The sequence below is a fragment of the Triticum aestivum genome, chromosome 5A (assembly GCF_018294505.1).
Source record: "Triticum aestivum cultivar Chinese Spring chromosome 5A, IWGSC CS RefSeq v2.1, whole genome shotgun sequence".
Taxonomy (NCBI): Eukaryota; Viridiplantae; Streptophyta; class Magnoliopsida; order Poales; family Poaceae; genus Triticum; species Triticum aestivum.
This window is the reverse complement of record NC_057806.1, coordinates 37,061,545-37,077,948: the sequence shown is the minus strand read 5'-3', so window position 1 is coordinate 37,077,948 and position 16,404 is coordinate 37,061,545. Positions and strand designations below refer to the sequence as shown.

At 40.3% G+C, this 16,404-nt stretch overlaps 2 protein-coding genes across 4 annotated transcripts; both read left to right on the top strand.

Moving 5' to 3' along the window:
- The first annotated feature begins 1,712 nt into the window (after window positions 1-1,712).
- On the top strand, window positions 1,713-6,335 carry LOC123102159 (probable mediator of RNA polymerase II transcription subunit 19b). Of its 3 annotated transcripts, none has more exons than XM_044523457.1 (7): window positions 1,715-1,935; window positions 3,402-3,469; window positions 4,216-4,502; window positions 4,587-4,775; window positions 4,866-4,925; window positions 5,015-5,157; window positions 5,987-6,335. In XM_044523457.1, the coding sequence occupies exons 2-6, from the start codon at window positions 3,439-3,441 to the stop codon at window positions 5,057-5,059; spliced, it is 612 nt and encodes a 203-aa protein (XP_044379392.1). In that variant the 5' UTR covers window positions 1,715-1,935; window positions 3,402-3,438; the 3' UTR covers window positions 5,060-5,157; window positions 5,987-6,335. The 3 variants fall into 3 exon arrangements, with proteins under 3 accessions (XP_044379390.1, XP_044379392.1, XP_044379391.1); XM_044523456.1 differs by adding an exon at window positions 3,189-3,305 and having other exon boundaries at window positions 1,718-1,935; window positions 4,866-5,157; XM_044523455.1 differs by having other exon boundaries at window positions 1,713-1,935; window positions 4,866-5,157.
- LOC123101179 (putative flavin-containing monooxygenase 2) lies at window positions 5,898-10,693 on the top strand. The gene is made up of 5 exons (XM_044522752.1): window positions 5,898-5,913; window positions 5,987-6,013; window positions 7,159-9,085; window positions 9,888-9,978; window positions 10,232-10,693. The coding sequence occupies exons 1-3, from the start codon at window positions 5,898-5,900 to the stop codon at window positions 7,830-7,832; spliced, it is 717 nt and encodes a 238-aa protein (XP_044378687.1). The 3' UTR covers window positions 7,833-9,085; window positions 9,888-9,978; window positions 10,232-10,693.
- The last annotated feature ends 5,711 nt before the right edge of the window (window positions 10,694-16,404 follow it).

Here is a 16,404-nt window from a genome sequence, read left to right as displayed (position 1 = left end):
CTTATACAGCCAACTTCCACAGTCCTCCAAACGACAAATGATCGAGAATGTTGAACTTCCATAGTGCTTTCATACTGCCAGCCAACCACAATATTTTTGTTGTTGCTTAACTTATATTGTAATCGAGAACGTTCTCGTACCCAGTACCTTTATATTGTAACCGAGATGCCTACTCACCTGTAGTTTTGGTTTCATGCAAGCGACTTCAGATTTTCTTGCAATGTTTGCAAATCTGTACTGATCAATAATGGATACGCTGCTATAAATAGGCCATAATAATTTTTAATATACTGTACAATTGTGCATGCAAGTAAAATATTGATTCCTACATTAACACCTCAAATGGCTGTTATTACAATCACAATGTAAGTAACACTTGCCAGTTTCTAAAAATTCATTGGTCAATTAATTATGTACTAAAGCTTTCTAAAACATATTTTGGTTAGACACTATAAATTCATTCATTGCTCAGTTAATTCTGTATTAAGCATTTCTAAACATCTTTCGATTAGACACTCTTACGATTGCAGGCTGCCTATATAATACCCCCAATAAAACCTACAACTACAAGCAAATCTTTTTTGCAACTAAAAAATGAGTATTGTCAAGTACATGGACAAGCAGCAAGAAGACAAAAGGTTGTCTATTGCATACAAAGTTCTTTCACCAGTTTCATGTCTATGATACTTCACAATTTTCATGCCTACTTTTTTACATGATGCAACCTTACACAACAAAGAATGTTCTACCCTTTCATCAACTTATGCATCAAGAAAAACTCACAAAAAGCACATGGAGGCCATAGCAGACATGGAAATGCCACTAAATCACCAACATTGATCACTTTGAAAGATGACGCGTGTGAAGACAACACCACAAAGCTACTCCAGGAACATCCATTCAGGTCCACCAAATACATCTTGGAGTACATGAAGAAAGGATTTTAACATGTCCAAATTTTCCTCAATGAAGAAGACAACCGCGTGAACAACTCCAAGGAATTATAAACTAACATTATGCTACTTATGTTCCAAGACTTTGCAACAATAGAATAATAAAGTAGAATAAATCTCTTATATTTTGTATTTTCATGCTCATATTGTTAATCGGAATATCCGCATTCCATTCAACCAAGTACCATCTAAACATATTGCTATAAATTCCCGCAGCAACGCGCGGGGAATTGTCTAGTTTTCAAGTTTTTCAAAACTACTAGCCATTATAGGGCTTTGAGTTCAGGCTATACAAGTTCGGGCTTCATGTATTAGGTTTTATGCCTGACGGAAGGTCTATGGTCCTGCTTGTAACTTTAATTATTACACCTATGGGAACTTTCTACTACTCCCTCTGATCCATATTACCTGCAGCTGGAACATCGTTATATGGATCGGAGGGAGTATTTTGCATATTATTAATAGATGAAAGGCTTTTGTTTTTGAAAAAAACCTGTCAGAGCAATTAGCACACAGAAGGGAGAATATCCAAGTGACGCCGGAACATATATATGCTCTCATTTTTTAAAAAGTACTCCCTTTGTTTTAAAATAGATGACTCAACTTTGTACTAACTTTAGTACAAAGTTAGTATAAAATTGGTCCATTTATTTTGGAACGGAGGGAGTATGTTTCAAAAAAGTTGTAATTTAATTATTTTATTATGTGAATAGTGGAAGGTGGAATCACCTGATATTTTCCCACGCACAGAAATAGTAAGCCTTGATCGCCGAACCGTGAGATCCAATCCAACGGCGACCGCCAACATCTTCCCCCCAGCACTCCATCGCCCGCCGCCCGCAGACCTCCCTCCTCCGGCGACCGGCCGCCCCTCGCCGCCAGATCGGCGCCCCCCACGCCATCCCCGCCTGCCCCCCCGGCAGATCTACTACGCGGGCGCTGCCCCACCCCACCCGGCCGACGCCGGTCATCCCTAGCCACGGTGAGGTCCTCGCCCGCCCCATCCTCTCCTTCCTCGCGCGTCGTCGCCGCGGAATTCGGCCGGGCACTGGGTCGGCGACTAGGTGCAACTGAACCCGATAGTGGGGTTCGCTGTCCAACCCTAGACTAGGTTGCTCTGTTTTAGGACGGAGAGGTTGGTGGCTATTGTATTGGGCGAGTTGGGTGAATTTTAAAATGTGAATATCCTTTTGGACGCTAGTATTTTTGGTATCACGCTGCTTGCTTCCGGCGGTCATGTTTGAGGCGCATTCTCCCTGTTTCCAGCCTAATTACCTCGGTTTAGAATGTACATTTGGATAAACAGATTGGGGCATGATTAATCTGTACCTAGGTACTCCTATAGACTCTGTATAATGACCCACTTTATGCCATATGGGGGATACTGTAACACACTTTACTACTCCCTCCGTTCCTAAATAATTGTCTTTCTAGACATTTCAAATGACTACTACATACGGATGTACGTAGACATATTTTAGAGTGTAGATTCACTCATTTTGCTCCGTATGTAGTCACTTGTTGAAATGCCTAGAAAGACAAGTATTTAGGAACGGAGGGAGTAGTTTGGTACTTGAAATCGCAACTCTCACTTTGTTATAAGTTTTTATCTATATGGTTACCTGTTGCAATTTTAGTGTTGATATAAAAAAGTTACCAGTGTTGGTATAGAAAAAGTACCAGATAGTGAACTCACTGTATGATCACTACTTATGTTTGCTGAGCTAGAGATGTTTTGGAGGTTACACGCTGGGGCATTTTTCCCCCCATTAATTCTGTGGTATCAACGTTGGCCCTATTACTGCTTCATGCATGTGCTACAAAGAATGATCTTATAACTCTAGCGATGATCTTTCACTTGCCTCCTTTAGCAATGCCCAGGAATTACTTACCTTCTTACTGTGTGTAAGAAAGGAACTATCAGTTATCAATCTGGCATAACCTTCAGCAGTTGTATCTTGTATGGCTACCTGCAACTTTAGTGTCAGTAATTCAGTGTTGTGAAAATATAAAAGACAAACAGTACCATAAAACCATTTAACTTCCTCTGCTCCATTTTGCTACTTTGCCAGTAAAAAGTGCAAGCAAACCATGACATATGTTCCATAACATGATCATAGTTTCTTTGTATACGGCCTCCAGGGTTGGTGTACTTAGCTTACTGTATACTGTTTATCTATATTCATGTGGTGACTGGACTGAAGTTGAACTTGTTTTATGTGGTTGAATTTGCAGATACATAATAGATCAGTCTCTTGTTGGGAAGTGCGATTATTTTACTTCCAATAGATAGTTTGCTTTTGAGAAATGGAATCATTTTATCGTCAATAAGAATTCTGCTTCTGGGAGCTGGTATCAGTTCAGTTGTGCTGTTTGTTAGTTCATACTGAGAATGGTTGCCTCCACTTTCAAACATTAGTTGTAAAATATTGTCAAATTGAATTTCAGGTGAAGATGACTTGTGCATAGATCGAGCTTCAGTCTGATGGATTCTGACGACAAGAAGTTTGGCAAAGGTACTGCTTTTGTCAGAATGCAGGAAAGTAGCATTGGCAAGCATATTCATCTCCGCTAGGGAACTTTGTCTCTGTAATTAACTATATATGGATGTTTATACCACACATTATTGGAAGGTTAAAGGATTTCTCACCTTTGAAGATGAAACTGACCGGTTGGGAGCATCCTCTGCTTCATTAAGCATCTACTTTAGTTGATCTCCTTTGTTAAGTACTGTGATGTTTTGTGTTTTGTTATCTGATATTCCCTTTGTTTCTTTCTGTAAGGTATCTGTCTTTTGACCGCCCTGATTCAAGTTTTACCAATAATAAATAATCCAATATTACGTGGGTTACTGGGTTATGTTACACAATTGATACCATTCGACTTGTATACAAAAGTACTTCTCTGTTACTGTAGTTATGATTGTTATCTTGTAGCCATCAGCAAAATATTGCACAAGAAATATACATTCGACGTTCAAAACTTGGACAGTCAATCTTGCCCTACATTTGATACCTTAAGCTCGCAGCATATCTGGAATCGCCAAAATTTCCTCACGTTGACATTTTTTTACCTATATGTTGAACAACCACATTGTCTGTTCTGCCCCCTGATAAGCTACTTTATTGGACCTTACCAGAGAAATAAGTGCCCATTGTACTTGTATGCATGAGTGCATTTTCCTGGCATGATGTGCATCCTTCTTCAAATTGCCTTGGTTATATGCAATGCTGGTAGTCCATAATATGACTTTCTATTTCAGGACCTAGGGAGCTCACTGGTGCTGTTGATTTAATAAGTCAGTACAAATTGCAGCCGCACCATGATTTCTTTTGCAAGAGGCCTTTGCCACTTGCAATCTCAGATACACATTACCTTCACAATGTTGTGGGGGACACTGAAATTCGGAAAGGAGAAGGAATGAAGCTAGACCAACTCGTTCAGAATGCATACTTAAGGGATAAGCCTGCTTATATTAAGTCCTTTGATATGGAAACACTGGGGCAAGCATTTCAGCTTCGAGAAACTGCTCCAGTAGATTTACCCTCTGTAAGATCATTTTTGCCATCCTACTTGCTTTATGGTGTTATTGCATTTTCCTATCATACACTTAACAATTAAACCAATCAACAGGCTGAAAAAGGTATACCTACTATTTCGGGCAAACCGAAAAGTGAGTCCAAGGACAAAGAGAAAAAACACAAAAAGCACAAAGACAAAGATAAAGACAGGGAGCATAAGAAGCACAAACATCGACATAAGGATCGGTCTAAAGACAAAGACAAGGACAAGGATAAGAAAAAGGATAAGCATCATGAGAAGGTTGCTGCATTTTCTCTATGTTTAAAACTTCAGTATCTCCAAGTCTTACTCATCACTTAGCTATATTTTATATGTCCACAAATTGTTCAGAAGAGGAAGCATGAGGGGACGGAGGATTCGGCAGACGTGCATAAGCACAAAAAAAGCAAGGTGATGTACAATTACTATTTGCTTCCTGGTACAACAAATTTCCTTGCAGCACATTTTGTTGGTCTGTTAACATGACTTATCTGTGGCAGCATAAGAGTTCCAAAACCGATGAGATGGGTAATGGACTTAGTTAGCTACAGTTTTCTTCTTACTTCTATTGTCAATCAATGTCATATTCTGTTAGAAGGAGGCTCAAAAGGTTTCTGTCACCAGACCTGCTACAGATCAATTGGTACGTGCTTCTTGAACAAATATTTGTTGTTGGGTAGATGCATATATTGATTATTTTGTATTGCTTTTCTTAATTCTTTGTCTTTTGGTGAAACATGAATTGAAATGTTTCAGATTTAAGCTGCATAGTGAGCTTCTGTTTTTAAGTCAACCTAAGAGTTTTATTTTGTTGTTTGGAGCCTAAATGATGAATATTTTAACCTTTGGTGAATTATTTATTAGTCATTCAAGAGAATAGGATCTGCCTTTTGCCCGCCTTTGTAAATATTAGTCTCATTTGATTTTATCTGCATATGTACAGTATGTGATGTTAGGGACGATTGCACTGACATTCCTTTATGTCCACTGTCAGTTTTGGACCTGGGCCAATTTCATTTCTTAAGTCTCACTTAACTTGAGAAGTTTACTTAGATATTTCCTTTGATTGGCATATCTAGTGGTATTAATATATCAGTCATGATGGGCTTGCTGACTTTCTTTACTACTATATGGCAGGATCTGGTTAGGCCTGACTTGCACCATAAATTCATAATGTAGTCACTAGTCGTATATTGTTTTCAGTTTACCAACACTTTGACCATACCATATGGTGATTAATTGGAACACAATGAACTATTAAAAAAATCGCTCGCAGTTTACTCGGTGATGTTTCTTTCGAAATCATTGTATGCCATTTGCAACTCTTTAATGGTCTGCACCCTGTATAAGCTTCGCAATTATTATCCATTTTTACGAACACCAATGAGGAGCAACATTGGCAAACAATAGGCTTTTGTTTGCATCTGTGATAATCCCAGACTCTAACTCTTACTTTTATGTTGGTGATGCAGATATCATGAATGGCTGTTTATTTGAAGGTGCTTCAGATTAGGGTCTTGCCTGCTGCTAATTATGCTGTTCTTGCAGTGTGGACCTTGTGGAAAATGTAACTTGTAACATGGGACAATCGAACTGTATTTTGCAACTTTTTTGTCCCTCACTGACTAAATTGGTTGCCTTGTAGGAACATTTAGATAGGACTTCTAATGAGATTTTCTCTCTTAAGATTAGGAAATCTGAATAGGTGTTTTTTGATGAGATAATTCGTAAGAGTAAGAGCAGCCAGCTATTTCTTTTAGGTAGGACTTCTAATGTGATTTTCTTAAAGGTTAGAACATCTGGGAAGTTTGTTTGTGATGAGATAATTTTTAAGACTAGGAGCACTCCGCCATTTTCTTTAGATAGGGCTTCTGATGGGATTCTTTTAAAATTCAGGACATCTGTGTAGGTCTCTTTAACGAGACATTTATCAAAGACTAGGAGCAGTCCATTATGCTGACCAGGCCTGTGGTAAAGTCATTGATGTAGCATGAGTTTGTAGTAAAAAAAAGTCATTGTATGATATGGAAATGAAGCTATGTTCCTTGTGCTGATGATAAAACTAATTAATTCACCGCTGCCTGTGCTTTATTCAAAGTGAAAGTTACCAGGTTAATCTGTATTCGTAGAATGACATGTCTTGCGTTTTCAAGAACTTGTAAAGATGGTCAATTTGGCATGAAACCCTGTTTTGCCCTAGAACTGTGTAATGTTCTGCTTCTACCCCAGCTGATGCAGTATTGCAGACCCTAAGACCAAACACATAAAAAAACATAGACAAAACAGACTAAAACCAAAGCAAGAATTTCTCTTGCTGCTTTCTCAAGTATTCCTTGTGCCTCTCATTCCCAAATCTGTCTCTACTCCTAATGTCTCAGTACGTAAGTCGTTCGTTTCTAGCCTTCCAACGATCTCTCCCCACCAGGCGATCTCCCTCCCACCGATTTTTTTCCTCCCTCTGAAAACCAAAACTGGTTTTCATTCATGCATCATCGGAACCACACGCCCCATGCCTAGAAAAACCAAATGAACCCTTCCATCCTTCCATCGATCCCACCCTTCCATATAAAACACCAATCGTTCCATCCTTCCCTTCCATATACCAGAGGGATCAAATCATATCGAATATTTTCATAACAAAAAGCTTCCATAAACACCAATCTTTTCACCCTCCCCTCCCACGATTCTTTCCATACAGATGCTCCCTCCCGCATTCGTTTATTTCCTTCCAATTATACCAGGATTTTTTTCCAGCTTCTGTTCCTCGCTCAAATTTTCCTCACGATCAAGGCCCCTGCCCTTCCTTATCTACCCACAAATCTCGTGCCCCTCTCCCAGGTCGGGTTCCGGAGCCGGGTCGTCGCCGTGGAGTACGTCGATGCGGAGCCGGAGGGCGCGGCGGACCGGTGGGAGAGGTGGAACGGCAACGGCGAGGCCTTCGGCGACGGGTCGAGCGTGTGGCGCCTCACTATGGGCCACCGCGGCGCCGGCGAGCAGGAGCCGGAGACGGAGGAGGTGCATGAGTCCGACTTCCTGATCCTCTGCATCGGCAGTTTCAGCGGCGTGCCCAACATCCCAGCGGTGTCCCCAGGCCCGGAGGCGTTCCGCGGGCGGGTGCTCCACTGCATGGAGCTCTCCCACATGGCCGACGAGGACGCCGCCGCGCTGGTTAAGGGGAAGCGCATCACCGTCGTGGGGTCCGGCAAGTCGGCCTTCGAGATCGCCGCCGAGTGCGCCGATGCCAATGGCGCGGGAACGCCGTGCACGATGCTGTGCCAGAACCCTCATTGGCTGCTACCATCGGGTACATCTACATGAACCAAAGAACGCATTTTATTCTAACTGTTAGTCTGCTATATCCACGAGCTCACTGACGCCAGACCAGCAAGCAGCCCAGATTGAACGGCACTGAGCTCCAAATTCAACCGATTATATAATGCTGCACGTGATCTGCGCCACCCCCACATGATCCGCTACCATATCAATGATTGTGTATCTGTATTTATTTATCTACAAATACGTTGTACTGTTGTGCTTTTGTTAAGCAGATACATGCATGGCAGGGGGAAGTTGAGCGAGCACGGCAAAGCCAAAGATATCTTCCTTGGAGCTACCATTTAATTCATAAGATGTCAAGTAATAGCTTGAAGTTTAGGTGATAAAAATGCTAATATGATGATCAGGTCAGGTATAATATCACAGAAAATGTAAAAAAAAAATATCATTGGAGTTGTTTTCATTATAGTAATCAGAATGCTTTGTCTTGCACCATTATTTGTTGAACATCTTTATTTGTAGGATGTGGGCTGAGTTTCAGAAGATGAGAGTTGAAATGGCTGGAATGAGAACAAAAAAAAATGGCAGCTTGGTCTTTACAATTGCAGTTTCAATTCCTTATTTGAGTCTAACTCAGGTGTTTCATAGACTTTCCAAAATATCTATTTTTGAACCTTACTGAAGTTGGCCTCTTACTGAGGAAAAAAGTCTATGAATGGATCATCTGAAAAACAAGAAGTTACAGTTCCTTAAAAGTGAAATTGCTTGCCAAATACAGTAACAGGTAACTCCAATATTTGTTGGAATGAGATAACGTATGCCAGGTGAATATTTGTAGAGTTACCTGTTAGGGTTCTGTTTAGTCTGTTATGTTTCCCTCTAATTTTTTTATTGCTTAGCTAGGGTAGATATTTTTAGTCTGTTATGTTTTCCTTGATTTTTAATTTTTTTGCTTAGCTAGGTTAGATATTTGTTTCTAGGTGTTACAACATGGCTTAGGACCTACTACATCAACGTTTCTCTGCTCCAATTCTTACCGTCCCACATCTCAAAGAATTTGTGTGGTAGTCCCTATCATGAAAAAAAGTAGAACAATTTCTAGCTTTCATATGCATTTGTTTTTGCTGTAATGTTTAAGAATGAAGCATTGATCAAGGCCCCACAAAGGTGATGTAATGATATCGTGATGTTCTATACGCTAATTGGATGCAGGTGACATGTCTCTCCTTTTCAATTTCTCTTATCGCAGGTTTGAACGGATGGAATTCACACACTTGGATCGAAGGATTTGTGATGTGAGTATATTTGTTCAGAAATACACATTTAAATTTGGTTAGTTTCCACACACACACACACACACACACACACACACACACACACACACACACACACACACACACACACACACACATGCATAGAACTTTAGCATGTTCTTTTCTTCACGTAATTGTGTTAATAACAGGTAAATCATAACTTTCTGTACTGATGGATGCATAACATAATACGAGTACTTGTTACTTGAGTTTTGTTGACATTCCTTCTCTATGATGTTGTCCTGTCTTAAGTTGAGTTAGGTCAGTGGGTTAGAATATTAGTTGCATACCAGCAAAAATAAAAATCTTATTTGCACATCCATTATAACAGAGCATGTCAATATGCCAATATGTATAAAAGAAAACTCTTGGTCTGGTGGTACGGTATTTGTTTTACTCCATTTGTTATGATTAATTCTGTTTAAAGAAAAGCATATGTTAATTTCAAGTTTTGAACTAAGCGTTACAGATATAATAATGGGCATGTACAAACTTAAACATCAAGATTTTTTTTAAAGAATGTCAAGAATTAATAGCAAACTATCGGCCAGTTACCAATGCAACAATATATTATATTTTGGATTGACAAAATTATTTATTTTGAGCATGCATGCAATTCTAATATCCATATGCTGAAATTTTATACTCGCTAAAACTTTAAACCTTCAATATTCTTCTGCATGTTTGCTTGGAATTATACTGGTCCATTAGAGCATCTTAGTTCTCATAAAATACAATATTTATTTTCCAGATATCTATTGATGGTATTCCTACATGTATGCAGATCATTAGTTGTCACATGGGATGGGTATGATCTACAAATTTGATCTGGGAATGAATGGCTATGTACTGGTTATGCCGATAGGATGATAAAGGTTCGGTGTATAGCCTGCATTCCTGTCTTGCAAGTTTAAGTTGAATTCATGTAGTAGTTATCATAACATGTATTGGCACTATTAATTTCTTAGAGTCTTGTCTTTACAGGTGTCTGCAATTTCTGTTGTTTTATGCATCTATTTGTATGATGCAATATGTTCCAGTTTTGGGAATCTTGTTGGACTTAGTTGGACAACTATTATGATGTTGATGCACAATTACCATAATTTACTATTATCCGAATTGCTTTAGGCAAGGAAGAAGGTGGATGGAGCGCCGAGGAATATGATAAGGAAGGGGTTGGATGAGAGAGGAGAGAAGAGTGGGGTGAAGGACGAGATGGAGGGAAAGAGGGACAAGGACATGGTGAACGGAGTTTCTTGATTCGGAGGGTGGGGGCTTCTCGAAGGAGGAGATGTTGGACTTCTCCCTGTCCTAGCTTGTTGCTGCCTTGCTGGGTAGGGGCCAGTCTGTCCTCATGAGGTTGTTGTCAAATTCCTCACCGAGACTTCGGTGATGCTGGGACAACTCAAGCATGAAATGTTATGGTAGTTTGTTTGGGAAATTGTAAATTCTTGTGCATGTGTGGTAGAGTACATTGGAAAATAAGGTCGGGCAGTGGGAGGATTTGTCAACCAATTTCATACTCTTATTATAATTGGGGGTTAGGTTAGCATTTTGTACAACAGCTCACGTCTAAAAGAAAATTTTAAGGTGCTGGCTTGTTATCCCATTTATCATTAGCACATTGAACCAAATGCAAGTGCAAGCTTATTTTCGTTAAGTTTGCTCTTTCATTGTTCCCGGTTCTCCTTTTGCTAGGACATGAGTTTATGGAATATTTACTAGCTATATTTTGAATGGGAGTTGGTGGTTAGCAGTGGCGGTGGTGTCACATGTTCTCATTTGAAAAATGGATGATAGTAATCATATAGAATTGGAAGCGTCTCAAAGTAATTTTTATGTAGCTTTGTTCCTATATCCAGAACTGTCTTTGTAGGAAAATATTACTGATCAGGATTAAAATCCACTACAAAAATCATCTGATAAATATTTACTAATTTTAATATACGAGGTAGATTTGAGGGACGAGAGATTAGAGCAATATCACGCCCACGACAAGGCCGGGGGACAGGGCGGGTGTATATGATGCCTTGACCTCTTGTGTAGGGCGGCTTAGATACAATGGAGGCGGTGTAATATGCATGAGCGGCACGAGGAATCTCAAGGTACATGTTTAACTTGATCAGTGTTGAAGCACTTGAATATTTATGTGTTGCAACACGTACGGGCAATGACCCAGGAGACATTGGATCCGCCTTCTTAACTCCGGAGGTGTCACGAGTGGCGCATGCCTCCTCCCCTTTGATGGCGGTGGTGGATAGACACAAACATGGGGGGAGGGATCGGAGCGGGGCGGTTGGCAGGGACTCCTCCTTGGCTGTCCTTTGGGAAGTACGTTGTGAAGGAGAGATGGCGCCATGGCATACATGAGGTGGGTGTATCCCGATTTTAAAGGAGAGGACTCCAGCGAGAAATGTCCCGCTACAGCGGAAAACCGAGCCGAAAAAGGTGGGTCCAGCATACAAAAAGGGAAGGATGCGTCGTGGGGTGGGTTTTTTGTGTTGGGACCGCGTGTTGTAGTTAACATGGCAGATTGTCCGGACAACCACATTTCTTCATCACATATGGGCTGGATTTGGGGAAGCCCGGACTGTCCATACGGTTGAATTTTGAGGAGCTCGTTGAGCACCTGTTTGATATCCAAACATACCCGGACGTATGAGGGAGAAATGAGCTTCGATCTTGAAGACCGCCCTTAGCCCGTAGCAACGCACGGGCATTCTACTAGTGTTTTGAGTATAACAGCTGAGAGGAAAACTAGAGTGATCTTATTCCATTAGAGCGGTTGAATAGTTGATAAAGATCCAAGATCCTTCATCTTGTCTCTAGCTATAAGTTCAGTTGAGCAGGGGAGAGGATAGTACATATACCCATGCTAGCTGTACTAGTTGAGCAAGATTACATTGATCGGCTAGTTGAGCAAGATTACATTGATAGTATATAACCATATAACGACACAGATTCACACTGAACAAGTGAGACATATGATAGAACAATAAGAATATGGGATTCTTCATCTCATCTTTAGCTAGAATGTAAAAGAAAGAGAATGCACAATAATATGAGATGAATAAAAAAAGATGATGTGTCAAAAGGAAGAGAGAAGATGTCAAGATGAATGCGAATCCATTCTTTTATGAAGGTATGTGAATGTGAAAGTGGCTATGAGAGAGGATCCGATCAATGTAAATATGCACAATAATAGATAGCCGCTACGAACTCACAATGGCACTAATATTAGTAATGCCTTCACCAATAGAAGTAAGGTTTGCGGTTGGCATCATTAACCACTTAGTAAGTTTTGCAGGTTGCACCACCAAAACGTAAAGAAAGTTTGCATGAGCTATCCATTCACAAGCTCTTTTTAGAAATGGTTTGCGAGTGGAATGATGGCCGCAGTGCCATGACATCGGCAAAATTGCTATCACCCGATGATTGATTTTGCTTGATCGAATGTGCATCAAACCACTTCTCTTTGACAACTGGAATAGATCAAAGTTTTGCATTCATACAGGTCGTTCATTACCATCATGCAACTAACGCATGTTCAGTGACCGTGTCACTCTGTCCTGGGCATCCCACATGGAACCAACTAACATTGCCAGAGCCGGCAAATGTAACCTAGTGCAGTAGCTATGTAATAATTGCTTTGTTCATCCTAGAGCATTGTTCTCTATATGGAGAATGAAACTCGTGGGTTGCTTCAAGTGTTCCTCTACTGCAGTATTAATCGGTTATATTCCAGCAATTGTAATCTCGTGTGCAACCTGATGAATCTGCCTCGCAAGCGGCATCAACTAATTTTTTGCCAAGATTAACTCCTATTGGCTCACACGAATGCTATTTAAGAACAATCAACTAAGACCGTGGCGAATCAAAACCGCTCCATTTTGGCACATTGAGTAGAGACAACACACTTTTTTTCTTGCGGTGACCATTAGTTTTGAGATGTCAATGAACATATTATTTATACTGCCCGAGGAATAAACTTATATGTCGCAGATTTTCGGATGCCTTACGTTCCTATTTAGAGATGGCATTAATCAAGCAATGCTTGAGAGAGTACACTCTCGACCCTTTGGACAATCTAAGGGGAAATCCCACAGTATTTTGCAACTCGTTGTCCCTCGTTGTCTAATCGGTTGCCTTGCAGGAGCATTTAGATAGGACTTCTAGTTAGATTTCTTTTTTGATTTCTAGTGAGATTTTTTAAAGACTAGGACATCCAGGTAGGTGTTTCTAATGATATACTCCCTCCTTTTCTAAATATAAGTCCTTTTAGGTATTTCAATATGTACTACATATGGATGTATATAGGCATATTTTAGAATATATATTCACTTATTTTGCTTCATATGTAGTCCATTGGAATCTCTAAAAAGACTAATATTTAGGAACGAAGGGAATATTTTGAAGACTAGAAGCACTCCACTATTCCATTTAGATAGAACTTCTAATGTGATCGTTTTAGGACTAGGACATCTCGGTAAGTGTTTTTAATGAGACATTTATCGAAGACTAGGAGCAGCACACTATGCTCATCAGGCTTAGCACGAAATACCTATATACTTGTATGATGTGGAAATGATGCTCACTTCCTCATGCCACTGAGGAATGCTACGGTTCTTCACTCTAAAAAAATGAATTAGTTCATCACTCTTTCAAAGTGAAAGTTATCAAGTTAATCTGGATCCGCAGAATGATGCTACCTCTATAACTTAGTATAAGACGTTTTCGACACTATGAATGTTAAACAACACATTATATTTTCGTACGGAGGGAGTATCTCTTATGCTTTCAAGAACTCATAAAAAAGTCAGGAAATTGACACTAAACCCAATTTTGTCCTAGAATGATCAGAGGCGAGTACCGCTGGCTCCAAAACAAACAAACAAACAAACAACAACAACAACAAAGCCTTTAGTCTCAAATAAGTTGGAGTAGGTTAGAGATGAAATCCATAAGATCTCGCGACCAACTCGGTTTTGGCACATGAATAGTAAGCTTCTACACACTTCTGTCCATAGCTAGTTCTTTAGCGATACAATCCTTCAGGTCTCTCTTAACGGATTCTTCCCATGTCAAATTCGGCCAACCCCGACCTCTCTCTTGACATTCTCCGCACTCTTTAGCAGTTTGCTATGCACTGGAGTTTCTGGAGGTCTGTGCTGCATATGCCCAAACCATCTCAAACGATGTTGGACAAGTTTCTCTCGTATATATCATTCTGGACTCGGTCCTTCCTTGTGTGGCCACACATCCATCACAACATACACATCTCCGTCACACCTAACTGTTGAACATGTCTGTCTTTTAGTCGGCCAACACTCAGCTACATACGACATTGTGGATCGAACCGCCGTCCTGTAGAACCGGCCTTTTAGCTTTAGTGGCACTCTCTTGTCACAGAGAATGCCAGAAGCTTGACGCCACTTCATCCATCCAGCTTTGATTCGATGGTTCACATCTTCATCAATACCCTCATCCTCCTGCAGCATTGACCCCAACTTCGTGTGGCTCCAAAGCAAACACATCCAATTTTTTAATGATGTAAAACAGACTGAAGAGGACCATTTCTACTCCCTCGCATGTCGATTTCCTCCTCCAACACCATGGCTAGGCGGCATGCTGCTGTCCGGAGTCTATGGCCTTCGGGACGCCTAGCTGCTAGGTGATTAACCTGAGTCAAATGACCAGCTTGAACGGTTGAGCCCTGCCAATATTCTGCAATGGTCAGACCTGGGACCGAATCTCAGTGATGCTGTACGGCTATGATAACGATGTGTGCAGTCCCGGGAGCAACCACACCTTTCCACTGTAGAATAAATACTAGGTTCTTCAGAGGAACAGTAAAATACACCTGTCTGATATTTCCGGGTGTACAAATATACATCGTTCCCAATCTCACTGTATTAGCCCGGGCCTAAGCTTAACTTTTACTCTCTCCGTTCCAAAATAGATGACCCAACTTTGTACTAATTTGTACCCAAAGTTAGTACAAAGTTGGGTCATCTATTTTCCCAAATTAGTATAAAGTTGGGTCATCTATTTTGGAACGGAGGGAGTACTTTTAGGTGGGTGATGCAGATATCATGAATGGCCATTTATCTTAAGCTGCTTAAGACGAACGTCTTACCTGCTGCTAATTATGTTGTTCTTGCATGTGGACCCTGGGGAAAATGTAACTTGTAACAAGGGACAATCTCACTGTATTTTGCAACCTTTTTGTCCCTGGCTGACTAATTGGTTGCCTTGTAGGAACATTTAGATAGAACTTCTAATGAGATTTTTTTCTTCTTAAGATCAGGAATCTGAGTTGGTGTTTTTGATGCGATAATCTGTAAGACTAGGAGCAGTCATCTATTTCTCTTAGATAGGACTTGTTAATGGGATTTTTTTAAGATTATGTTCTCTGGGTAGGTGTTCTTAATGAGACATTTATCGAAGACTAGGAGAAGTCCATTATGCTGACCAGGCTTTTGGTTACATAGTTGATGTAGCACAAAATAGTGGTAACAGTTTACTTGTATGATCTGGAAATGAAGCTATGTTCCTCATTCTGATGAGTGTGATTGATAAATTCACCTCATGATGCTTGTCTCGAAGTGAAAGCACCCTTGTTAATATGTATCAATAGAACGATACTCCTATGCTTTAAAGGACATGTAATGATGCCCAGGAAAGTGACACTAAATCCTGTTTTGTTCAAAAACCGTCGCCAAAGAGAAATGCATCAAGTATTGCGGACGCTAAATTCAAACACATCACAAAATAAGTAGAGGTAAACTTGATATAAAATATCATCTTTGTACAGCTTTGTCTCCACCCAGTTCCCCCATGATTCCTGAGGCCTCTCATTCCTAAATGTGTTGTGTTTCGATTATAGCAGATGAAAGAGGAAGCTAGTGAGGTCATGTCATTCCATGAGAGCCAGTCAAGTAGTTGAGGAGGGGATAGAGCCATAAGGATCCAAGACTGTAGTATATACACATACACCCATGCTAGCTCCACTGTCATTTATCACGAAACGGCTACACATTCATAATCACGCGTGTCTAATTAAGAAACAACAAATGAGACAGATAGGGTAGAGCAATAAAGACCCGAGATCCTTTATCTCATCTCCAAAGTGTATTTCGAAAAGGCATACGATAAAGTTAAGTGGCCTTTTCTTCAGCAAGCAATGTGCATGAAAGGTTTTAATGAGACCTGGCGGAACCAAGTGGGTTCTCTTGTCCAAAAATGTAGTGTCGACATTAAGGTTAACGATGATATCAGTCATTATTTTCAGACTCATAAAG

Coding starts and splice junctions, on each gene's coding strand:
- LOC123101179 (XM_044522752.1), top strand. Junction 6,014..7,158: donor GAATGGCTGTTTATTTGAAG/GTGCTTCAGATT, acceptor CATAACAAAAAG/CTTCCATAAACACCAATCTT.
- LOC123102159 (XM_044523455.1), top strand. CDS start 3,439: ATGGATTCTGACGACAAGAAGTTTGGCAAAG. Junction 3,470..4,215: donor CGACAAGAAGTTTGGCAAAG/GTACTGCTTTTG, acceptor TTTCTATTTCAG/GACCTAGGGAGCTCACTGGT. Junction 4,776..4,865: donor AGGATAAGCATCATGAGAAG/GTTGCTGCATTT, acceptor CAAATTGTTCAG/AAGAGGAAGCATGAGGGGAC.